The 26,075-nt window shown below is 47.0% G+C and overlaps 1 protein-coding gene across 6 annotated transcripts in view; it reads right to left on the bottom strand.

Moving 5' to 3' along the window:
* The window catches only part of CSTF2 (cleavage stimulation factor subunit 2), a 348,937-nt gene that overhangs the window by 289,247 nt on the left and 33,615 nt on the right, over positions 1 to 26,075 (bottom strand). For 3 of the 6 annotated variants that reach the window (XM_069213200.1, XM_069213209.1, XM_069213227.1), the window contains exons 3-8: positions 22,128 to 22,297; positions 21,568 to 21,704; positions 15,592 to 15,711; positions 15,350 to 15,475; positions 10,148 to 10,268; positions 7,694 to 7,756 (exon numbers count right to left, since the gene is read on the bottom strand). In XM_069213200.1, the coding sequence (XP_069069301.1) occupies positions 7,694 to 7,756; positions 10,148 to 10,268; positions 15,350 to 15,475; positions 15,592 to 15,711; positions 21,568 to 21,704; positions 22,128 to 22,297 (737 nt within the window). The remainder of the gene's footprint in view (positions 1 to 7,693; positions 7,757 to 10,147; positions 10,269 to 15,349; positions 15,476 to 15,591; positions 15,712 to 21,567; positions 21,705 to 22,127; positions 22,298 to 26,075) is intronic. The other 3 variants (XM_069213218.1, XM_069213237.1, XM_069213246.1) reach the window with 1 other exon arrangement.

Here is a 26,075-nt window from a genome sequence, read left to right as displayed (position 1 = left end):
AGACATTAAAGGGCATGATCATGGGGCTCCCAGAAAAACTCAAAAGGAGATGGGATGTCCTCTTGCCATGTCTGCTTTTCGCTTACAGAGAGGTGCCACAGAAGGGAGTAGGATTCTCACCCTTTGAACTTCTGTTTGGTCATCCTGTAAGGGGACCACTTGCCCTTGTTAAAGAAGGCTGGGAGAGACCTCTCCATGAGCCTAAACAGGACATAGTGGACTATGTACTTGGCCTTCGCTCTAGAATGGCAGAGTACATGGAAAAGGCAACCAAAAACCTTGAGGCCAGCCAACAGCTCCAGAAGTTTTGGTATGACCAAAAGGCTGCACTAGTTGAGTTCCAACCAGGGCAGAAAGTCTGGGTTCTGGAGCCTGTGGCTCCCAGGGCACTCCAGGACAAATGGAGTGGCCCTTACCCAGTGCTAGAAAGGAAGAGTCAGGTCACCTACCTGGTGGACCTTGGCACAAGCAGGAGCCCCAAGAGGGTGATCCATGTGAACCGCCTTAAGCTCTTCCATGACAGGGCTGATGTGAATCTGTTGATGGTAACAGATGAGGATCAGGAGGCAGAGAGTGAACCTCTCCCTGATCTTCTGTCATCAGACCCAAAAGATGGCACAGTAGATGGAGTGATCTACTCAGACACCCTCTCTGGCCAACAGCAAGCTGATTGTAGGAGAGTCCTACAGCAGTTTCCTGAACTCTTCTCCTTAACCCCTGGTCAGACACACCTGTGTACCCATGATGTGGACACAGAAGACAGCATGCCTGTCAAAAACAAAATCTTTAGACAGTCTGACCATGTGAAGGAAAGCATCAAGGTGGAAGTCCACAAGATGCTGGAATTGGGAGTAATTGAGCGCTCTGACAGCCCCTGGGCTAGCCCAGTGGTCTTAGTCCCCAAACCTCACACCAAAGATGGAAAGAAAGAGATGAGGTTTTGTGTGGACTACAGAGGGCTCAATTCTGTCACCAAGACAGATGCTCATCCAATTCCAAGAGCTGATGAGCTCATAGATAAATTAGGTGCTGCCAAATTCTTAAGTACCTTTGACTTGACAGCAGGGTACTGGCAAATAAAAATGGCACCTGGAGCAAAAGAGAAAACAGCATTCTCCACACCTGATGGGCATTATCAGTTTACTGTTATGCCCTTTGGTTTAAAGAATGCCCCTGCCACCTTCCAAAGGTTGGTGAATCAAGTCCTTGCTGGCTTGGAGTCCTTTAGCACAGCTTATCTTGATGATATTGCTGTCTTTAGCTCCACCTGGCAGGATCACCTGGTTCACCTGAAGAAGGTTTTGAAGGCTCTGCAATCTGCAGGCCTCTCTATCAAGGCATCCAAATGCCAGATAGGGCAGGGAACTGTTGTTTACTTGGGCCACCTTGTAGGTGGAGGCCAAGTTCAGCCACTCCAACCCAAGATCCAGACTATTCTGGACTGGGTAGCTCCAAAAACCCAGACTCAAGTCAGGGCATTCCTTGGCTTGACTGGGTATTACAGGAGGTTTGTGAAGGGATATGGATCCATTGTGACAGCACTCACTGAACTCACCTCCAAGAAAATGCCCAAGAAAGTGAACTGGACTGTGGAATGCCAACAGGCCTTTGACACCCTGAAACAAGCAATGTGCTCAGCACCAGTTCTAAAAGCTCCAGATTATTCTAAGCAGTTCATTGTGCAGACAGATGCCTCTGAACATGGGATAGGGGCAGTTTTGTCCCAAACAAATGATGATGGCCTTGACCAGCCTGTTGCTTTCATTAGCAGGAGGTTACTCCCCAGGGAGCAGCGTTGGAGTGCCATTGAGAGGGAGGCCTTTGCTGTGGTTTGGTCCCTGAAGAAGCTGAGACCATACCTCTTTGGGACTCACTTCCTAGTTCAAACTGACCACAGACCTCTCAAATGGCTGATGCAAATGAAAGGTGAAAATCCTAAACTGTTGAGGTGGTCCATCTCCCTACAGGGAATGGACTTTATAGTGGAACACAGACCTGGGACTGCCCATGCCAATGCAGATGGCCTTTCCAGGTTCTTCCACTTAGAAAATGAAGACTCTCTTGGGAAAGGTTAGTCTCATCCTCTTTCGTTTGGGGGGGTGGGCGGGCTGGTGGGTTGTGTAAGGAAATGCCTCCTTGGCATGGTTACCCCCTGACTTTTTGCCTTTGCTGATGCTATGTTTACAATTGAAAGTGTGCTGAGGCCTGCTAACCAGGCCCCAGCACCAGTGTTCTTTCCCTAACCTGTACTTTTGTATCCACAATTGGCAGACCCTGGCATCCAGATAAGTCCCTTGTAACTGGTACTTCTGGTACCAAGGGCCCTGATGCCAAGGAAGGTCTCTAAGGGCTGCAGCATGTCTTATGCCACCCTGGAGACCTCTCACTCAGCACAGACACACTGCTTGCCAGCTTGTGTGTGCTAGTGAGGACAAAACGAGTAAGTCGACATGGCACTCCCCTCAGGGTGCCATGCCAGCCTCTCACTGCCTATGCAGTATAGGTAAGACACCCCTCTAGCAGGCCTTACAGCCCTAAGGCAGGGTGCACTATACCATAGGTGAGGGTACCAGTGCATGAGCATGGTACCCCTACAGTGTCTAAACAAAACCTTAGACATTGTAAGTGCAGGGTAGCCATAAGAGTATATGGTCTGGGAGTCTGTCAAACACGAACTCCACAGCACCATAATGGCTACACTGAAAACTGGGAAGTTTGGTATCAAACTTCTCAGCACAATAAATGCACACTGATGCCAGTGTACATTTTATTGCAAAATACACCCCAGAGGGCACCTTAGAGGTGCCCCCTGAAACTTAACCGACTGTCTGTGTAGGCTGACTAGTTCCAGCAGCCTGCCACACCAGAGACATGTTGCTGGCCCCATGGGGAGAGTGCCTTTGTCACTCTGAGGCCAGTAACAAAGCCTGCACTGGGTGGAGATGCTAACACCTCCCCCAGGCAGGAGCTGTGACACCTGGCGGTGAGCCTCAAAGGTTCACCCCTTTGTCACAGCCCAGCAGGGCACTCCAGCTTAGTGGAGTTGCCCGCCCCCTCCGGCCACGGCCCCCACTTTTGGCGGCAAGGCTGGAGGGAACAAAGAAAGCAACAAGGAGGAGTCACTGGCCAGTCAGGACAGCCCCTAAGGTGTCCTGAGCTGAGGTGACTCTGACTTTTAGAAATCCTCCATCTTGCAGATGGAGGATTCCCCCAATAGGGTTAGGATTGTGACCCCCTCCCCTTGGGAGGAGGCACAAAGAGGGTGTACCCACCCTCAGGGCTAGTAGCCATTGGCTACTAACCCCCCAGACCTAAACACGCCCTTAAATTTAGTATTTAAGGGCTACCCTGAACCCTAGAAAATTAGATTCCTGCAACTACAAGAAGAAGGACTGCCTAGCTGAAAACCCCTGCAGAGGAAGACCAGAAGACGACAACTGCCTTGGCCCCAGAAACTCACCGGCCTGTCTCCTGCCTTCCAAAGATCCTGCTCCAGCGACGCCTTCCAAAGGGACCAGCGACCTCGACATCCTCTGAGGACTGCCCCTGCTTCGAAAAGACAAGAAACTCCCGAGGACAGCGGACCTGCTCCAAGAAAGGCTGCAACTTTGTTTCCAGCAGCTTTGAAAGGACCCTGCAAGCTCCCCGCAAGAAGCGTGAGACTTGCAACACTGCACCCGGCGACCCCGACTCGGCTGGTGGAGATCCAACACCTCAGGAGGGACCCCAGGACTACTCTGATACTGTGAGTACCAAAACCTGTCCCCCCTGAGCCCCCACAGCGCCGCCTGCAGAAGGAATCCCGAGGCTTCCCCTGACCGCGACTCTTTTGAATCCTAAGTCCCGACACCTGGGAGAGACCCTGCACCCGCAGCCCCCAGGACCTGAAGGACCGGACTTTCGCTGGAGAAGTGACCCCCAGGAGTCCCTCTCCCTTGCCCAAGTGGAGGTTTCCCCGAGGAACCCCCCCCTTGCCTGCCTGCAGCGCTGAAGAGATCCGTTGATCTCTCATAGACTAACACTACAAACCCGACGCTTGTTTCTACACTGCACCCGGCCGCCCCCGCGCTGCTGAGGGTGAAATTCCTGTGTGGGCTTGTGTCCCCCCCGGTGCCCTACAAAACCCCCCTGGTCTGCCCTCCGAAGACGCGGGTACTTACCTGCAAGCAGACCGGAACCGGGGCACCCCCTTCTCTCCATTCTAGCCTATGCGTTTTGGGCACCACTTTGAACCCTGCACCTGACCGGCCCTGAGCTGCTGGTGTGGTGACTTTGGGGTTGCTCTGAACCCCCAACGGTGGGCTACCTTGGACCAAGAACTGAACCCTGTAAGTGTCTTACTTACCTGGTAAAACTAAAATACTTACCTCCCCTAGGAACTGTGAAAATTGCACTAAGTGTCCACTTTTAAAATAGCTATTTGTGAATAACTTGAAAAGTATACATGCAATTGAAATGATTCAAAGTTCCTAATGTACTTACCTGCAATACCTTTCAAACAAGATATTACATGTTAAATTTGAACCTGTGGTTCTTAAAATAAACTAAGAAAAGATATTTTTCTATACAAAACCTATTGGCTGGATTTGTCTCTGAGTGTGTGTACCTCATTTATTGTCTATGTGTATGTACAACAAATGCTTAACACTACTCCTTGGATAAGCCTACTGCTCGACCACACTACCACAAAATAGAGCATTAGTATTATCTCTTTTTACCACTATTTTACCTCTAAGGGGAACCCTTGGACTCTGTGCATGCTATTCCTTACTTTGAAATAGCACATACAGAGCCAACTTCCTACAGTGGACACTCGAGACATCTCGCCTGTCACATCCAGGAGCTATCGGCAGTCTGACCAAGTTAAGGAGTGCATCAAAGGGGTCCCTCATTTCGCATTCCATTTTTTTTAGTATATGGTTTGGGCTCCCCTAGGGTCAATATCGCCTTTCGTTATTGCACTGTTTTCTATTGCTTTCTACGCTCATTTCTGAAAACTAAGGTGACCGTAATAGTGTGTTTACTCACCTGCTAGTAGAATATTGCCTATATAGTATTTGTCACTACCTGTATTTTTGTAAACCGTGTAGTTCTTTGTCTTTGTAAGTGCTGTGTGACTAAGGGCCAGATGTAGGAAGGCTTTTGCGCCTCGCAAACGGCGAAAAACGCCGTTTGCGAGGTGCAAAAGCCCTTACACGATGCAGAAACACATTTTCCGATTCAGTACCGACTCGCAAAATGTGTTTCAGGCTCGCAAATAGGAAGGGGTGTTCCCTTCCTATTTGCGAGTTGCACCGCGATGTAGAATTGATTTGTGACCGCGAAAGCGGTCGCAAATCAACTCGCAGTTACCATCCACTTGAAGTGGATGGTAACTCATTCGCAAACGGGAAGGGGTCCCCATGGGACCCCTTCCCCTTTGTGAATGCTCACAAAAATATTTTTTCAGAGCACCTACTCTGAAAAAAACCGAAACTAAAAGGTTTCGGTATTTTTTTCTATTTGCAGCTCGTTTTGCTGCAAAGACAAAAAAAAACTGCTTTATTGAAAAGCAGTCACGGACATGGTGGTCAGCTGTCTCCAGCAGGCCACCATTCCCGTGAGTGCCTAGACTTGCTATGAGGTCGCAAACTGCGACCCACCTTATAAATATTTATGAGGTGGGTCTTTGCGACCCCATAGCGAGTTGCAGAAGGTGTCTGAGACACCTTTCTGCATCGCGAATTGCGAGCTGCAATTTGCGAGTCGCTCTGACTCGCAAATTGCAAGTCGCAATTTGTCAAGTACCTACATCTGGCCCTATAAGGGGTATGGATGAGCTTTGCATGTCTCCTAGATAAGCCTTGGCTGCTCATCCACAGCTACCTCTAGAGAGCCTGGCTTCCTAGACACTGACCACACCTCACTAATAGGGGATACCTGGACTTGGGATAGGGTGATAATACCATAGGTACTCACCACACACCAGGCCAGCTTCCTACTTGCCCTGCTTCTTGAAGCCTGCCTTGTACCACAGAAGACTGCTCTGCTACTACCAGAGAACTACCCTGCTGCTTGAATCTCTTCTTGTACCATCAGAGAACTGCCCTATTGCTCGAGGCCTTCCTTACTGCTTGAACCCGGGGCTACTAGAGGGATTGCAAGGACTATTTGTCTGGCTGCTGCCTGTTCTGAGTTAGAGAGGCTCAACACACTCCAATAACCTCAAACCCTGCACCTGCAAACTACCTCAAGTGAGTCCTGTCCTCCAGGTTGTGCCCAAACAATCCTGGAGCTTTGGAAGTGGTGTTAAAGGTGTTCAAGTACCCAAAACCTGAAACTTGAGTCTTAAAAATACTTTTCACTAAAATGTGGCCTGGGAACCAACTGAAGACAGGGACCTACCTGCTCACTGATCCGCCCAAGGTGCATCGCTGGTTGGCCCGACTTTGCTGTAGCTCCTGCTACATTGTTCTCTGCAGCAGCAAATCATGTTCAGCTCGACCTCTTAGGAGGGACATACTGCCTCCTAGAGACCTTGTCGGCAACAGCCTGCAACTACGTCCTGCTGGAGATTTTCAAATTCCATTAAGGATGTCTTCTCAAACACTATTGGGTGCCTTACCCCGCTGAACTTTACCTCCTCAGAAACTTTTCTTTTAAGTCCAAATGTAATCTGAGACCGGGCCTAATCCATTTTGTGTAGCCTAACTGAACAACACCGCAGGCAGCCTTAACTTTTGACTTTAGCACATTCTCATACAACCAGATATATGCAGTTGGCACTTTGATCTTTTAGGAGCAATTTTTCATTTAAAACTTTAAAATTTTTAACTACTGTTCGACTGATTGGATTTAATTTATATGGCGTAATTTTATTTATTAAATATTACTCTTTTTCTAAATTGGTGTGGGATTTTTCTTGTGTTGTTTTTTCACTTTTTTACTGCTTGTATGCTGCATAAATTCTTTACACATTGCTTTCGAGTTAAGCCTGACGGCTTTTGTGCCAAGCTACCAGAGGTTAATTACTTTTGTTGTTTATCCTGATAGGGCTTGCAGTTGTTGCTTCAGAAGGCTCTTGACTCCCCCTCAATCAAAAACACAATTTCTTACAATTCCCCAACTTCCTACAATTACCCAATTCCCAATTGTGTTTCTGGAGTAGCAAGGGCAAGAAGAGAAGGGCTGTCTGTCAGACTCTCCAGCCACAGATAATCTTGCAAATGCTCTTGGCCGATCTTGTGCGAGACATTGGGCCCCAAAGGTCTGAAGATTAATTGTGGGTATTGGCTCTCAGAAGCCTCTGCCTCAGAATAGTTATGAAGGCGATCCCCATAATAGTGACTGTCTCAAGGCTCAGCTCTACCCCCATTCAGAACTAAGGAATCATGAAAAAGGTGTCTCCTGCGTAAATGGTGGAGACAAGCTTCACCCTTCAATGCAGAGCTGACCACTCCAATAGGAAAAACCCTCTTTCGCTGGTAGAGGAGTCTCTACCGCATGTAATGTTTGTTTCAGATGATAGATTTCAGTGTGGTCTGTCCATTACTACCCTTGTATTTGGCCGAAAATAAATCACTCTCTTAACACAATGTCCAGTTCCCTAGCACTTCAAAGCACACATGCTAGATGCCCATTATAGCAATATAGCACAGTTGAATGAATGTCAAACTGCATCAAGTACAAACCCAACAACAGTATGTTTCTTTACCTGGTCCCCTATCCATTGGCATTGGTCCGCCTGCAGGCATTCCCATCTGGGGCTGCATACCGCCTGTGAAACAAAGTATTTCTGAAATAAAACCTCTTCGGCAAGTTACAAATTAACTTAGGTTCCTAGTTTGTAGCCAACAATACTTACTGAAAAATCAACTAATTCATGTTTAACATTTTAAAGGCCGTTAATGCAATCACATAATGGGGAGGATGTAAAGTGGGATAAAGCAGGATGAAGTGGCTTGGAAACGGGCTCAAGTCAGAATCAGCACTCATGAATGGATGCAGCATGTGCACCAGCTGCTGTTCTCCTTTTACAGGCAGCTTTTTGAAGGGGACAGGAGAGGTACATATGAAGAATGTCTATGATACTGTGCATGTTTATTTAGAATGCTCACCAAAAATAAGGAAGAGTGAAAATGTACTGGTTTCGGAAATAGAGTTGAATGACCATACATACTATTGCACACATGCTGTGTTTGCAACAGTCCCTGTCTCCTTCAAGTCTGCCAGCCCTGGGATGTGATAGGTAGGAGGCCATGGGCATATGTGTGTTACAAGAAAGGGGGGTCCACGCTAGTACTCCTGTATCAATATCCTGAGTCCAGGTCGATACTCTGGTGTGCCCAAACAGCTCATTCATTTTGATATCAGTTACTGCGCCAGCAGTGGCACAACTTGCTTCTCACGCCACCTAAATGTTACTTGTAATCAGAGAACTTTAACAAAAAGTCTGTCTCACATTCCCCTTTTAAACCGCGGACTACCCAACTGACTTATAGATACACATCGTTAGGTGGTGCACATAGTACTCCCTTTTCACGTCCATATATAAATCCTGGGCAGGAGGCATAATGTCAAAAGAACTGTGTTCCCAATGTTCCTTCAAAGGTCTATGCAACCACTGGTGAAAGTGAACAGACACCTGAGCAGGCCGGGCTGCACCAAAGCATAACAAAGTTATCAAAGGGGAGTGGAGCCACTAAGACGCCTCTCCTAATTAGAGAATCCTTAGGATTTTTAAGAAGCACTATCATCAATAGAATTTACTAGTGGCATGCTTCATCGAGTCCTCACCCAAAACACCTAGTGGCGACACTCCCTTTTATTTTGCATGTATCTTGAAGTTGAGTGGATCAATTCCCGATACTTCTACCTCTCCCCAAATTGATTCTTTATATCGTCAGCAAAGCCAAGTCATAAGAAGAAAAGGGAAGGAGCAGCACACAAGAAGTGTCCACTGCTGAGAGAACACCACTTTTACATGTTTGTCAACAGTACTTTTTTTCAATTTGTCAACTGTTTGGATCAGATGTTTGTCTTAACATACTCCAATTTCTAAATCACACAAAGTTCAAATCTAAAAATATACTATAAGAAGCCTGCATTTAAGTATCATGATTTATCTCAAGCTACTATGCCTTTATTATACCAGGGTAACTTCAGATTCTGATAGCTCAAATAAGTTCCTGTACACAACAAACCCAAACCTGACTTTTTAAAAACCTCGCTTATTAACAAGTTTCGAGTACAACTCTCAGGATCACACTCAATCAGGAGGCAACGGTTCATTTTTTCTTGAAGAATCACGGTCATTTTCTGCACACCATGTAGATATCAAATCGTGATATAATATAGAGGAAAGCCAGTGTATTACTCTATATAAACCAATAAAACCGTTTTTTTGTTTAGAAATTGAAATTCTGTACTATTATAACATATAATCTCAAATTCATTCGGAGGTCAGCAAGCCAGCTCCCAAATGATCTACTCTTTTCCAGTGAACATTTCTTACCACAGTGGCGAAACATTGCTGCACAATGCAGACTAATGTTCTCTTTAAAGTGAGAATAATGATGTATTACTGAGGTGCAAAGAACAAGAAAGCTAGGTGTGTATGATAAGATTAATGTGTGGAAGCTGGACGTTACAGACCTTTTCCTTAAAAATCGGTTGCAAGGCTCTTCAAGACTACTGATTGATGATTTGTAACGGAATCTGTGACCCTTTAATTCGTACTCCGCTTACTTGGAGCAAATCCAAATTTATTAGGTGACTGCGTTTGAGGATGCCCAACAATGCACATTACAGACATGGTTTATTCAGCTTATCAGATATATGGGTTTGGAAATGGCAGTTCACCTATGCTACTGTATTTGCTGACCAATGAACGCTTGCTACCATTGTGATCATATGCATCCTATCACTAATTTACCAAAACTGTTTCAACAAGGGAGAAGAGCTACATTTTGAAAGGAATGTATATCAAAATAAAATTACTAATATTTTTACCTTTTGAAGTGCAACAAAATTTGTCATCCAATTTCAACCAATTAGACACAAAGTCATATGCAACTCCTGGTGTCACCAGAAAGCTACAGCAAGCTGGGTTATCCAAACAGAAAGAATGAATTTCAAGACAAAAAAGCAATTAAAGAAATCAACTAACCTCCTGGTGGACCAGGCACAGGTCCTGGTAAGGAGGATGGCACAGGTCCTGGTCCTTGTAGTCCACCCTGCATTGGTGAAGGCTGTATCAGTGTAGGCGCACCATTCACATGCATTCCACCCTGTACAGGAAAGCCAAAAAAAACACCTCATCAATAACTCAAACGATACACAAAAAGCATACAGGGAAGTAAGAGACACCTCAATAACGTACATCATCTTAGGGTGTTCACAACATCCTCAAATACAGCCTAGTAAATGGTCTTTACCCCAGTATTCCCGTTTCTTTACATGCACTTGCAGTGACAGAACAATGAGGTGTAACAAGCTGAAAAAGTTTAGTCAACAGTTTTAATGAAGTCTATATTCGGTCTTCAGCCCATCAATCTGCAATTTTTGGTTATACCAGGTGTATTTACTACAAGTGTGAGCTGCATCAGAAATTCATGTGACACACTCCAGAGAGCCCTGGACTAAGCGACCTACATGTCCCTCTTTATCTCACTTTCCAACTCCTCAATGCGAAGGAGCCATTCAGACTAGTTCAAACTGTATGAATGAAAGACAGGAAATGAGTGAAGAGTGTGAGTGTGTAGGACGTTGGCTCTGTATGCACTATTTCAAAGTAAGGACAGAGTCCAAGGGTTCCCCTTAGAGGTAAGATAGTGGCAAAAAGAGATAATACTAATGCTCTATTTTGTGGTAGTGTGGTCGAGCAGTAGGCTTATCAAAGGAGTAGTGTTAAGCATTTGTTGTACACACACAGGCAATACATGAGGAACACACACTCAGAGACAATTCCAGGCCAATAGGTTTTTGTATAGAAAAATATATTTTCTTAGTTTATTTTAAGAACCACAGGTTCAAGATTTACACGTAATACTTCAAATGAAAGGTATTGCAGGTAGGTACTTTAGGAACGTTGAATTAGCAAAATAGCATATACAGTTTTCACATAAATCACATATAGCTATTTTAAAACTAGACACGTGCAATTTTCAACAGTTCCTGGGGGGAGTAAGAGTTTGTTAGTTTTTGCAGGTAAGTAAACCACCTACGGGGTTCAAGTTTGGGTCCAAGGTAGCCCACCGTTGGGGGTTCAGAGCAACCCCAAAGTTACCACACCAGCAGCTCAGGGCCGGTCAGGTGCAGAGGTCAAAGTGGTGCCCAAAACGCATAGGCTTCAATGGAGAAGCGGGTGCCCCGGTTCAAGTCTGCCAGCAGGTAAATACCCGCATCTTCGGAGGGCAGACCAGGGGGGTTTTGTAGGGCACCGGGGGGGACACAAGTCCACACAGAAAGTACACCTTCAGCAGCACGGGGGCGGCCGGGTGCAGTGTGCAAACAAGCGTCAGGTTTGTAATAGGAATCAAAGGGAGACCAAGGGGTCTCTTCAGCGATGCAGGCAGGCAAGGGGGGGGGGGCTCCTCGGGGTAGCCACCACCCGGGCAAGGGAGAGGGCCTCCTGGGGGTCACTCCTGCACTCGAGTTCGGATCCTTCAGGTCCTGGGGGCTGCGGGTGCAGGGTCTTTTCCAGGCGTCGGGATCTGAGGAGCAGGCAGTCGCAGTCAGGGGGAGCCTCGGGATTCCCTCTGCAGGCGTCGCTGTGGGGGCTCGGGTGTCAACTCTGGCTACTCACGGTCTCGCAGTCGGCGGGGAGTCCTCCCTGAAGTGTTTGGTCTCCACAAGTCGAGCCGGGGGCATCGGGTGCAGAGTAGCAAGTCTCACGCTTCCGGCGGGAAACGCAAGTTGTTTCAAAGTTGCTCCTTTGTAACAAAGTTGCAGTCTTGGGTGAACAGAGCCGCTGTCCTCGGGAGTTCTTGGTCCTTCTAGAGCAGGGCAGTCCTCTGAGGATTCAGAGGTCGCTGGTCCCTGGGGAAAGCGTCGCTGGAGCAGTGTCTTTAGAAGGGGGGAGACAGGCCGGTAGAGCTGGGGCCAAAGCAGTTTGTGTCTCCGTCTTCTCTTCAGGGTTTTTCAGCTTAGCAGTCCTCTTCTTCTTAGGTTGCAGGAATCTGAGTTCCTTGGTTCTGGGGAGCCCCTAAATACTGAATTTAGGGGTGTGTTTAGGTCTGGGGGGTTAGTAGCCAATGGCTACTAGCTCTGAGGGTGGCTACACCCTCTTTGTGCCTCCTCCCTGAGGGGAGGGGGGCACATCCCTAATCCTATTGGGGGAATCCTCCATCTGCAAGGTGGAGGATTTCTAAAAGTCAGTCACCTCAGCTCAGGACACCTTAGGGGTTGTCCTGACTGGCCAGTGACTCCTCCTTGTTTTTCTCATTATCTCCCCTGGACGTGCCGCCAAAAGTGGGGGCTGTGTTCAGGGGGCGGGCATCTCCACTAGCTGGAGTGCCCTGGGGCATTGTAACACGAAGCCTGAGCCTTTGAAGCTCAATGCTAGGTGTAAGGAAATGCCTCCTTGGCATGGTTACCCCCTGTCTTTTTGCCTTTGCTGATGCTATGTTTTGAATTGAAAGTGTGCTGAGGCCTGCTAACCAGGCCCCAGCACCAGTGTTCCTTCCCTAACCTGTACTTTTGTTTACACAATTGGCACACCCTGGCATCCAGGTAAGTCCCCTGTAACTGGTACCCCTGGTACCAAGGGCCCTGATGCCAGGGAAGGTCTCTAAGGGCTGCAGCATATCTTATGCCACCCTGGAGACCCCTCACTCAGCACAGACACACTGCTTGCCAGCTTGTGTGTGCTGGTGAGGACAAAACGAATAAGTCGACATGGCACTCCCCTCAGGGTGCCATGCCAACCTCACACTGCCTATGCAGTATAGATAAGTGTAGGAAGTTGGCTCTGTATGTGCTATTTCAAAGTAAGGAATAGCATGCACAGAGTCCAAGGGTTCCCCTTAGAGGTAAGATAGTGGCAAAAAGAGATAATACTAATGCTCTATTTTGTGGTAGTGTGGTCGAGCAGTAGGCTTATCCAAGGAGTAGTGTTAAGCATTTGTTGTACATACACACAGGCAATAAATGAGGAACACACACTCAGAGACAATTCCAGGCCAATAGGTTTTGTTATAGAAAAATATCTTTTCTGAGATTATTTTAAGAACCACAGGTTCAAATTCTACATGTAATATCTCATTTGAAAGGTATTGCAGGTAAGTACTTTAGGAACATTGAATAATTACAGTAGCATATATACTTTTCACATAAACCACATTTAGCTGTTTTAAAAGTGAACACCGTGCAATTTTCACAGTTCCTGGGGGAGGTAAAGTATTGTTAGTTTTAGCAGGTAAGTAAATTACCTACAGGGTTCAGTTTTGAGCCCAAGGTAGCCCACCGTTGGTGGTTCAGAGCAACCCCAAAGTTACTACACCAGCAGCTCAGGGCCGGTCAGGTGCAGAGGTCAAAGAGGTGCCCAAAACACATAGGCTTCAATGGAGAGAAGGGGGTGCCCCGGGACACGAGTCAGCACAAAAAGTACACCCTCAGCAGCGCGGGGGCGGCCGGGTGCAGTGTGTAAACAAGCATCGGGTTTCCAATGGTTTTCTATGAGAGACCAAGGGGTCTCTTCAGCGGTGCAGGCAGGGGAGGGGGGGGGGGGGGGGGGGCTCCTCGGGGTAGCCACCACCTGGGCAAGGGAGAGGGCCTCCTGGGGGTCACTCCTGCACAGAAGTTCCGTTCCTTCAGGTGCTGGGGGCTGCAGGGTCTTTTCCAGCCGTCGGGACTTTAGGTTCAGGCAGTCGCGGTCATGCAGACACTGAAAATCGCGACGGGTGCAACTGCACCCGTCGCACCCCTTCCACTCCGCCGGCTCCATTCGGAGCCGGCATCCTCATGGAAGGGTGTTTCCCGCTGGGCTGGAGGGCGGCCTTCTGGCGGTCGCCCGCCAGCCCAGCGGGAAACCCAGAATACCCGCGGCAGTCTTTTGACCGCGCAGCGGTATTCTGGCGGTCCCAGTCAGGCCGGCGTCAGAATGACCCCCAAAGTGTCTAAATATTAAACGTTTACGACTATCAGCGAGCATTCTACGATGTAGAATTAGGGATCCCCCCCTTTGACAAATGAACAAAAATGATGTTCAGACTGAGGACTGGGAGTGTCCAACATGTGGCTTGTTTATTGGGTAGCCCAGCTCGGTCAATGACTGTTTCTTTGGGAGCAGAGTCAATCACACCCAAATATAATTTATTTAAAGACCCCAGTCTTTTTCCTCTATGCTTCCCCAATTACTAGGGTCATACTAGACTGCAGCACAAAGCTTTACAGTGGCACATGTACAACGGCACGCTTACACAAGACACCATGCTGCAACAAGGTACATGGCTGACTCAGCTGTCAAAGTTGTCTGGCTTTCAAGCATAGAACTACATCAGGTTTTCCAAACTAGGTGCTGTATGTGTAGGGAACCACAAGAAATCCTTTGAGGAACTCAAGGAAGAGTTTGTCCTTAGGAACTCAAGGAAGAGTTTGTCCTTCACAGCTCCCAGATTTATCAGTATCTGCAACCACAACACATCATAGAACCATACTGGGCAGAATTGCTTGCCTTACCAGAATTTAATCTGTTAGAGGCCAAGACGAGATTGGAGCCACTAGGTGACAAAGGCATATCACAGACTTTGTGATCCCTGCTGACAGTGGTATGTATGGGTGGTCTTCCTTCTACCTAAGCAAGATATTGCATTTTATTGTAAATCTGACAGAGCACCTGCATTAAATGAACTGCTACGGTTTTGAGTCATTGCTCTCACACTAATCTGCTAATTGGCAGATGAGTTTGAGAGGGTGTCCAAGGAAAACACAGTAAAATATGGGGGCCCGATGGGATTCATTCCAAGATGTTGGCCATGATCTGTTTCCAAGATATATGTGGCATCATAAACCTTGAGTAAACTATTGACTTCCAGCTGTAATGTACTCAGATGCTCATTTGGTCTTTCCCAAATATCCAATATATGATTTTGTTTGCCATTAATGGTTATTAAAATCAATACAAATGATTTATGAAAATGCACAATCACTGTACTACGTTTCAAAATGTGTTTTACCTATCGTATACCTATAACCTTGTCACTAAGTACATTGTTTTTCAAATGCAATAGATTATGTTGTCTCCAAACTATTAAAATATTAAGTTAGCACTAAAAAGCTGTCAGTCTTATAGAACTGTACACTGTACCAGTCTCAAAGCAGAAAGTGACAATGTAGCATCTAGGATAATGGAGATGGGATTTACAGTTACCATTTGCTGAGGTTTAGGCCCTGCAGGATTAGGTTGATTCGTCTGTGGACCTGGGGGAGGGCCTGCCGGGCCTGGAGGCTGCTGCTGGTTGAGAGGAGTTGCAATGGCTGGACGATGTAGGATTTTCTGAGGGTTTGAGGTAGAAACAAAACAGCGTATTAATGTGAAGCAAGTTTGGATATCAAACTGGTTCCTCTAAACTTCTCACAACAGACAGGAAGTGTAAAAGAGGAGATACTTGCCACAGCAATCTCTGGATCCACGATCCTCATCACCACCTGAGCTTGAAGTAAAGCATACGCCAGCTGTGGATTCTGCAGAAGCATATTTCGTGCCTCTTGTGGGCTGTTTTGCACACATAACTGAAAATAAGCAGATGTTGTTAAAGACAATACAGAGGAGAAGTAATTAAAATCAGTTCAGGTGTTATGTTATGTAATCTAATAGGTTACACAAAACATGCCAGAACTCCTTAAGGATAAAAACATTCAAGGTCCGGGAACAGCCAGAGGCCTTTCCAGACATTTTCAGACCACTTCCAGGTTCCTCAAAGTCCAAAATGTTCAAAGTACCAACTGTCATAAAGCGGCTTTTAAGCCTCGTCATGGGTATGAATACATGAATACACTCTTGCAGCCTTACAGTGTTTTGGAATTCAACGTTGCTTTGGTTACACACATACCACAATATGAGTAAACCCAAACAAACAAATTGTGAATTCCAAAACAAATCAAGGCTACAGAAGTACACTTATGAAGACTTTCAGACTTCTATCAACACCGCTGGTGTATTACAACTGCATAAATGCCTGTGTTACACACAATAAGGCATTCTGGAACACATACAAGCTATTGTCTTCATTTCACCAAATTCATTGGGCTGCAGAAAATGACATTAAAGGAATTGGCTTTCTATGATCCTTAAACCAGACAGTTTTTTTTCAAAGCTGATCTTTAACCACACCAGAGGATTCAACAAACAACATTTTAAAATATCAGTACTGCTATTGGTTAAATCACTAGGCGTGTAAACTGACAGTTGGGGCCTTATTACAACCTTGACGGAGGAGTTTGCTCCATCCCAAATGTGATTGATACCCTATCTGCTGTATTATGATCCGATTACATTCTATGGAGACTGTAATACGGCAGATGGGATATCCGTCACATTTGTGATGGGGGAAATCCCTCTGTGAAGGTCATAATAAGGCCCTTGGTTTGGATGCAGCAACTAATCAAATAACTTTTAAATGGCATCTTTGGTTATAAACAGAGTGGGTCCTTTCAGAGAAGTTACCAGATCCAAAGCTACTAACATCAATATCTTATTTTACTTCCAGAAAGCGTATATCAATAAATCCAAGCACTCCTGGAACCCTTTTCACATGTGAATCCATATTAACAGGCCTTGAAAAATCATAAAAATTGTACTAGATATGGCAATCTGGTAACCTGAATAATCTACTTGTAGAAAGGCGGCGCTTACACCAAAATGAGGTATACCATGCAAAGAGTCCAGGGGTTCCCTTTTAAGTGGACAGTGCTTGGTCTAGCAATCCCAAGGTGCTCTCTTAGGGGTTAGTGTGGCTGAGCAGTCTTAGGCTTCTCAGACAGGAAAGATTGACAGGAATGTGAGACACGTCTCAATCAGTAGATCCACACCAATTTACAAAACTAACAAGTGTCTTTCTATAGGTTTAGGTACAATAATCAATACTATCAGTTAAGTTTGTTTTGCAAGAGAAATCTTTACAGTATTGAAAAATCGACAGTACAATTTTCTGAAGCTGCAATGTTGCCTTATGGGAGAGAAAACACATACGGCAAATAGGTATTCCACAGCAACTTACAGGACAAATCTTCCAGACTAGGTGAATGCAGGGCAGGTGTAGTAAAGTATCCTCTTTCTTGGCATAGTTACCCCAATTTTCTGCCTGTTGTCCGTGTGTTTGACTGTGTTCCCTGGGATCCTGCTAACCAGGACCCCAGTGATCATGTTCTCTCCCTTCTAACTTGGTACCTTGTACCACTTTCACCCTACATTTGGCATACTGGCACCCCCCCATGTAAGTTCTTAGTACATAGGTACCCAGGGAATTGGGGTACCAGGAGATCCCCCATGGGCTACACCATGTATTATGCCACCCATTGGTAGCCAATGTAAAGTGTTCTACAGGCCTGCCATTGCAGCCTGGTGAAAAGGTGCATGCACCACATTTCACCTTAGGTCACTATTAGTCAACCCTATGGCAGGCCCTCCTAGCCCAGAGGGCAGGGTTCAAGTACCTGTGTGAAAGTACAGGGTCGCCATTTTGTGTGTGTACTGGACATAGGTCACACACGAGCTATGTCCAGCTACATAATGCTAACTCCAAACATAGGCATGTTTGCCATCAAACATGTCGGAATCATATCCAAATACTGTTGCCAGTATTGGAAGTATGATTCCATGCTCTTTGGGGGCTCCTTAGTGGACCCCCAGCATTGCTCCTACCAGTCTTCCAGGGTTTTCCAGGCAGCTCCAGCTGCTGCCACCCCTCAGACAGGGTTCCGCCCTCCTGCTGCTGGAACAGCTCAAGCCCAGGAAGGCAGAACAAAGTATTTTTTTTGGGAGAGGGGGGTAACACTCTCTCCCATTGGAAATAGGTGTTACACAGCTTGGGAGGGGTAGCCTCCCCAAGCTACTGGCATGCTTTGAAGGGCACATTTGGTGCCCTCCTTGCATAAACCAGTCTACACTGGTTCAGGGACCTCCAGTCCCTGCTCTGGCGTGAAACTGGACAATGGAAAGAGGAGTAACCACTCCCCTGTCCATCATTTCTCCAGGGGTGGTGCTCAGAGCTCCTCCAGAGGGTCCCTGGGTTCTGACATATTGCAGCCAAGGTTGGGAGGGACCTCTGGGAGCATCTAAGTGGCCAGGCCTGGCAGGTGATGTCAGAGGCACCCTCTGACCTATGTCCAGTACACATATAAAATGGCATCCCTGCACTCCCACACAGGTACTTGCACTGTGCCCTCTGGGCTAGGAGGGCATGCCATAGGGGTGACTTATAGTGACTTAAGGTGAAAAAGGGTGCATGCAGTCCAGTAAAATCACACACAGGGACATGCACCCTGCCCTCAGGGCTGGGAGGGCCTACTATAGGGGTGACTTACAGCGACATGGTGCGGTGACCTGTAGTGAAAACGGTGCGTGCATCCATTTCACACAGACTGAAATGGCTGGCCTGAAGAACCCTTTGCATGGGCTCCCTATGGGAGGCAAAATAACTGCTGCAGCCCATATGCATCCCCTGGAACCCCAATGCCCTGTGTGCCTAGGTACCATATACTGGGGATTTACATGGGTGGACCAGTACGCCAATTGTTGGGATAAAATGTTACCAGCAACCAAACTGAGAGGAGAGAGCACAGTCACTGGGGTCCTGGTTAGCAGGATCCCAGTGAACACAGTGACAAACAGGCCAAAAGTGGGGGTAACCAAGCTAGAAAGAGGCTACTTTCCTACAATTAACAATCCCAAATTGCGGTTCAGAAAACATATTTATCATGAGCACATTACCAAGTAAAGTATTCTGATTTGTTTTCATCCTATAAAAATATATTTTTTTCACCACACAGAAATACAGAAATGGGCTTTCACAACCACTGAAATCTATTTTGGTCATGTTTGTACAGCTGACTTGGTCATTTAAATGTGTGTTAGGAAAACTCAAACCCTACAGCCTTTCATTTCACACTCTCTGTACTGCAAGTCAGATAGTTTCCCTTACGAAATCCTGGAACTATGCAATCAGAAGGAAAAGTAATTGTAAGAAGACAAACTGACTTGACTTCGGTCTCTGAAAACAGAGCAAATGTCACAAGATAAGAACAAGATTTAAAGGCATCTTTATTGCGCCTTCAATTTCTGACTGAATAGAATACCTGTTCTGTGTCAACTCGCCAGAAGGGGCGAGTAGGTCCTAAAAATAGCTCAACTTGATGAAGTATGACTCACCATAGGGAGTGGGCAAGTAGATTTTTCCAGGCCCAATTAATGATCCCTACAGACACTAGATGCTAGCTGTAAGGAAAGAGGCTTCTTGCAGGTTTACCCTGACTTTTTGCCCCCATTTTGACCACTAGGTAGTGCTGTAATGACTCTGAAATGCCCTGAACCCTCCTAGACTGGACTCAGTGAATTTGCTCTGTTTCAGGTTTAATTGGCTTCTCTCTAACTGGCATGACCCGACTTACTTTTAAGTCCCTAATAGATGGTACGATGGGTATCCAGAGCCTGTAAGTTGAAGTGTCTCTCGTGGCCAGCAGCACTAGTTGTGCCCCCTCTTTAGCTGCCTACGGTTAGTGATGTACAACAGGCTTGTATGTGCGAACACCTCCCAGGAAAGGTAACAAAAGCGGCCTGCCAATGGAGAAGGTGTTACTACCCCTAGGCAAGAAGACACACGGGTGCTAACCCAAAAGGTATGCTTCAAAGGCAAAGCCAGCTTTTGAAGGGCAAATGGGGAACACTTGGGAGAGGGGCGGCTCTATTGTTTAGGTAGACAGGCTGGCATGGGGACAGAGGAGGAGAAGCCAATTGTCAAACCAGTTTTTCCAGGGGTCCCCTGAAAGCTACACCTCTGGGGGTGGGCTAGGGAGCTCCGAGTGTCGAAAGAGGAGTCTCACCATGTTGGAAGAGAGCAGAATGGTGCATACTGGAATAGCCAGATGCCATACTTCCCAGGAAGTGGTCATCAGGAGGGGGAGGGACAAGGTAGCCCATTGGCTATCAACCGAATTCTACCCAGAGGGCATTTTCTGGTGATAAATAGGGAATCCCTGACACCCAGATCTCCAATATGAACAAACTTGGAAGAAGGACTGAAGGAGGACTGCCCTGCTGCACTGAGGGACCAGCACAGTAAGGCTGCACCAATGAAGACTGAACCTCCTGCACTTAGTGGCTAGCGAAAAAAGGGACTGTGCATGTCATGCCCTGCTCATGTTGAAGCTGTAGCCAGAGCTCAGTCAAGCCAAGAGAACTTCAAGGGCCAGCCTACTGGCCTCCTGTTGCATCATAGGGGCACAACTCCTGAAGAAGCCTGCTGAGTCAAGTTGGTACCCCAAAGTCTTCAAACCGCTACCAGGACCAAGACCCAACACACAGAGCTGCATCCAAGTTTGCTGACACACACAGCAACCCTGCAAACAGGATTCCCTCACCATCTCCATGGACCGAGGAATCCACGAGGGAAGAACCCCATTGACTCTGTCGCATCCACACCATCCTTGGGGCATCTTCGGCATCTGCTATCCCTTTTATCAGGATCACTCCATAGGAATCTACTGCAACATGGATAACATGCCTGGACCTGCTGACGGACTGCTTCTTTTGGTAAGGCAACTGTTCTTGAGGATCTTGCTGGTCCCCATAACTAGCTCCTGGCGGAGTTGGTCGCCCCAAATACTTCTAAATATCTAATTCTTTGACTTTTCCAAGGTTTATTCGCGGTTGAGTGAAATTGCTTGGATTTATTATTGCTTGTAAAATCTATAGCTCCAGAATCCTCCAGGTTATCTCTTTTGTTCTAGTGTCTAGAATCTTATAAAATACAGTCTATTTTGATACATTGGTGTCAGATTTCTTAGCGCAGAGTAGATTTATTCTCCAATTGTTTTGGAGTTGTTTAAATGTTTAACTCTTGTTCCTCTGTGTAAGCCTTGCTGCTCAGTGGAACAGCTACCCAGTGTTGAGCTGAGGGTTTTACAGACAAATCTTGCTTGACCTAAAGGAATTGGCAAGTGTATTACACAGTGAGGTTGCACAACCACACCATAACAAACCACCCTATTTCCTCACACTAGCCCTCAGACGTTATATGTATGATGCATCATATTAAATCATTACTGCTAAACACTTCAATGTCTCCCAGATGGCCAGCTTACCTTCACAACACACTAGGGTAGTTTCAGTCTGCATCAAGAGTCTTGAGTTAGAGACACTCATCAGCACCTTAACTCAATATGCGCAAAGACAGTCCACTGGAGTTGGTTAATCTACATGTTCAGGCCATAACGGAACATTAGTAAACATGCACTAATCAACTATCAGCAATACCTGCCTAAAAACACTGCAGAGAGAGAGGATGGCTGCTCACCCATGGTCAGTGAAACGAAAGAGAATGTGTGTTTGTTACTAACTCAGGTACATTATTCTGTTCCAGTCCTACGCACCTTCATTTGCTTCATGAGCTCAAACATCTGTTCGGGGGGCAGACTAGCCACTGCTCTGCTGATCGACTCTGGGGCTTCTTCTGGACTAACTGGCTCTCCATAAGGTGACTCCATGATGGGAGTCCCTGTTCCCAGACCTGCCAGTAAAAGAAGACCAACTTACTGAATAATTATTGAAGCTATGTGAAATCAACTCAATATAAGAAGATGAAGATCTGAATAACTGGATGAGGAAGTCAGTCAAAGGTTGAGGATGTGGGCACTAAAAGCTGTTTTTACACAATTGAGCATGTCCTTCCATAAACAGGAGAACACTTTAAAATACATTACCTTCTTCAAATGATTTATAGTCAATGCTACCAACAACAAAAATCTCACCAACCTTTCTTATAGATCATAGCCTTACCCATTTTAGACTTCTGAAAACAGCGATAATGTTGAAGAGACAATAAATAATAATAACAATTCGAACATGCATAGAAAGAAGCCATGTACTGTAACAACATTTCAGAGGAGTTGAGGTGTGGGCAAAAGCTTGCATTACGCTGCACCAGACTCACTTTTCAGCTCTTCCTTGTTCTTTTCACTGGCTGCATTGTCCACTCGTAGTGCTCTGCCACTGAACTCGCGACCATTCAGGTTCCGCATGGCGCTGAGAGCAGTCTCCTGGTCTTGGTATTCACAGAATCCATAGCCCTTGGGTTTCCCAGTCTCTCTGTCATACACCAGTCTACATGGATTGCACAATGATGTGGGATATGTTAACATGAAAAAAGAAAAGAGTACCATTACAGACCCAAGTGCCAGCATGTATTTCTAGCAACCGGACACAAGCCTTACATCAGTGTAGGAAGTTGGCTCTGTATGTGCTATTTCAAAGTAAGGAATAGCATGCACAGAGTCCAAGGGTTCCCCTTAGAGGTAAAATAGTGGTAAAAATAGATAATACTAATGCTCTATTTTGTGGTAGTGTGGTCGAGCAGTAGGCTTATCCAAGGAGTAGTGTTAAGCATTTGTTGTACATACACATAGACAATAAATGAGGTACACACACTCAGAGACAAATCCAGCCAATAGGTTTTGTTATAGAAAAATATCTTTTCTTAGTTTATTTTAAGAACCACAGGTTCAAATTTAACATGTAATATCTTGTTTGAAAGGTATTGCAGGTAAGTACATTAGGAACTTTTAATCATTTCAATTGCATGTATACTTTTCAAGTTATTGACAAATAGCTATTTCAAAAGTGGACACAGTGCAATTTTCACAGTTCCTGGGGGAGGTAAGTTTTTGTTAGTTTTACCAGGTAAGTAAGACACTTACAGGGTTCAGTTCTTGGTCCAAGGTAGCCCACCGTTGGGGGTTCAGAGCAACCCCAAAGTCACCACACCAGCAGCTCAGGGCCGGTCAGGTGCAGAGTTCTAAGTGGTGCCCAAAACGCATAGGCTATAATGGAGAGAAGGGGGTGCCCCGGTTCCGGTCTGCTTGCAGGTAAGTACCCGCGTCTTCGGAGGGCAGACCAGGGGGGTTTTGTAGGGCACCGGGGGGGACACAAGCCCACACAGAAATTTCACCCTCAGCGGCGCGGGGGCGGCCGGGTGCAGTGTTTAGAACAAGCGTCGGGTTTGCAATGTTAGTCTATGAGAGATCAACGGAGCTCTTCAGCGCTGCAGGCAGGCAAGGGGGGGCTTCCTCGGGGAAACCTCCACTTGGGCAAGGGAGAGGGACTCCTGGGGGTCACTTATCCAGTGAAAGTCCGGTCCTTCAGGTCCTGGGGGCTGCGGGTGCAGGGTCTTTTTTCCAGGCGTCGGGACTTAGGTTTCAGAGAGTCGCGGTCAGGGGAAGCCTCGGGATTCCCTCTGCAGGCGGCGCTGTGGGGGCTCAGGGGGGACAGGTTCTGGTACTCACAGTCGGAGAGTAGTCCGGGGGTCCTCCCTGAGGTGTTGGTTCTCCACCAGCCGAGTCGGGGTCGCCGGGTGCAGTGTTGCAAGTCTCACGCTTCTTGCGGGGAGTTGCAGGGTTTTTAAAGCTGCTTCTTGAAACAAAGTTGCAGTCTTTTTGGAGCAGGTCCGCTGTCCTCGGGAGTTTCTTGTCTTTTTCGAAGCAGGGCAGTCCTCAGAGGATTCAGAGGTCGCTGGTCCCTTGGAAGGCGTCGCTGGAGCAGAGTTCTTTGGAAGGCAGGAGACAGGCCGGTGAGTTTCTGGAGCCAAGGCAGTTGTCGTCTCCTGGTCTTCCTCTGCAGGGGTTTTCAGCTAGGCAGTCCTTCTTCTTGTAGTTTGCAGGAATCTAATTTTCTAGGGTTCAGGGTAGCCCTTAAATATTAAATTTAAGGGCGTGTTTAGGTCTGGGGGGTTAGTAGCCAATGGCTACTAGCCCTGAGGGTGGGTACACCCTCTTTGTGCCTCCTCCCAAGGGGAGGGGGTCACAATCCTAACCCTATTGGGGGAATCCTCCATCTGCAAGATGGAGGATTTCTAAAAGTTAGAGTCACCTCAGCTCAGGACACCTTAGGGGCTGTCCTGACTGGCCAGTGACTCCTCCTTGTTGCTTTCTTTGTTCCCTCCAGCCTTGCCGCCAAAAGTGGGGGCCGTGGCCGGAGGGGGCGGGCAACTCCACTAAGCTGGAGTGCCCTGCTGGGCTGTGACAAAGGGATGAGCCTTTGAGGCTCACCGCCAGGTGTCACAGCTCCTGCCTGGGGGAGGTGTTAGCATCTCCACCCAGTGCAGGCTTTGTTACTGGCCTCAGAGTGACAAAGGCACTCTCCCCATGGGGCCAGCAACCTGTCTCTAGTGTGGCAGGCTGCTGGAACTAGTCAGCCTACACAGACAGTCGGTTAAGTTTCAGGGGGCACCTCTAAGGTGCCCTCTGGGGTGTATTTTGCAATAAAATGTACACTGGCATCAGTGTGCATTTATTGTGCTGAGAAGTTTGATACCAAACTTCCCAGTTTTCAGTGTAGCCATTATGGTGCTGTGGAGTTCGTGTTTGACAAACTCCCAGACCATATACTCTTATGGCTACCCTGCACTTACAATGTCTAAGGTTTTGTTTAGGCACTGTAGGGGTACCATGCTCATGCACTGGTACCCTCACCTATGGTATAGTGCACCCTGCCTTAGGGCTGTAAGGCCTGCTAGAGGGGTGACTGACCTATACTTGCATAGGCAGTGAGAGGCTGGCATGGCACCCTGAGGGGAGTGCCATGTCGACTTACTCGTTTTGTTCTCACTAGCACACACAAGCTGGCAAGCAGTGTGTCTGTGCTGAGTGAGAGGTCTCCAGGGTGGCATAAGACATGCTGCAGCCCTTAGAGACCTTCCTTGGCATCAGGGCCCTTGGTACTAGAAGTACCAGTTACAAGGGACTTATCTGGATGCCAGGGTCTGCCAATTGTGGATACAAAAGTACAGGTTAGGGAAAGAACACTGGTGCTGGGGCCTGGTTAGCAGGCCTCAGCACACTTTCAATTGTAAACATAGCATCAGCAAAGGCAAAAAGTCAGGGGGCAACCATGCCAAGGAGGCATTTCCTTACACAACCCCCCCCCAAACGAAAGAGGATGAGACTAACCTTTCCCAAGAGAGTCTTCATTTTCTAAGTGGAAGAACCTGGAAAGGCCATCTGCATTGGCATGGGCAGTCCCAGGTCTGTGTTCCACTATAAAGTCCATTCCCTGTAGGGAGATGGACCACCTCAACAGTTTAGGATTTTCACCTTTCATTTGCATCAGCCATTTGAGAGGTCTGTGGTCAGTTTGAACTAGGAAGTGAGTCCCAAAGAGGTATGGTCTCAGCTTCTTCAGGGACCAAACCACAGCAAAGGCCTCCCTCTCAATGGCACTCCAACGCTGCTCCCTGGGGAGTAACCTCCTGCTAATGAAAGCAACAGGCTGGTCAAGGCCATCATCATTTGTTTGGGACAAAACTGCCCCTATCCCATGTTCAGAGGCATCTGTCTGCACAATGAACTGCTTAGAATAATCTGGAGCTTTTAGAACTGGTGCTGAGCACATTGCTTGTTTCAAGGTGTCAAAGGCCTGTTGGCATTCCACAGTCCAGTTCACTTTCTTGGGCATTTTCTTGGAGGTGAGTTCAGTGAGGGCTGTCACAATGGATCCATATCCCTTCACAAACCTCCTGTAATACCCAGTCAAGCCAAGGAATGCCCTGACTTGAGTCTGGGTTTTTGGAGCTACCCAGTCCAGAATAGTCTGGATCTTGGGTTGGAGTGGCTGAACTTGGCCTCCACCTACAAGGTGGCCCAAGTAAACCACAGTTCCCTGCCCTATCTGGCATTTGGATGCCTTGATAGAGAGGCCTGCAGATTGCAGAGCCTTCAAAACCTTCTTCAGGTGGACCAGGTGATCCTGCCAGGTGGAGCTAAAGACAGCAATATCATCAAGATAAGCTGTGCTAAAGGACTCCAAGCCAGCAAGGACTTGATTCACCAACCTTTGGAAGGTGGCAGGGGCATTCTTTAAACCAAAGGGCATAACAGTAAACTGATAA

The sequence above is a fragment of the Pleurodeles waltl genome, chromosome 2_1, assembly GCF_031143425.1.
Source record: "Pleurodeles waltl isolate 20211129_DDA chromosome 2_1, aPleWal1.hap1.20221129, whole genome shotgun sequence".
Classification (NCBI taxonomy): domain Eukaryota; kingdom Metazoa; phylum Chordata; class Amphibia; order Caudata; family Salamandridae; genus Pleurodeles; species Pleurodeles waltl.
Note: the sequence above shows the minus strand (reverse complement) of the source record. Positions and strands in the feature narration are given on the sequence as shown.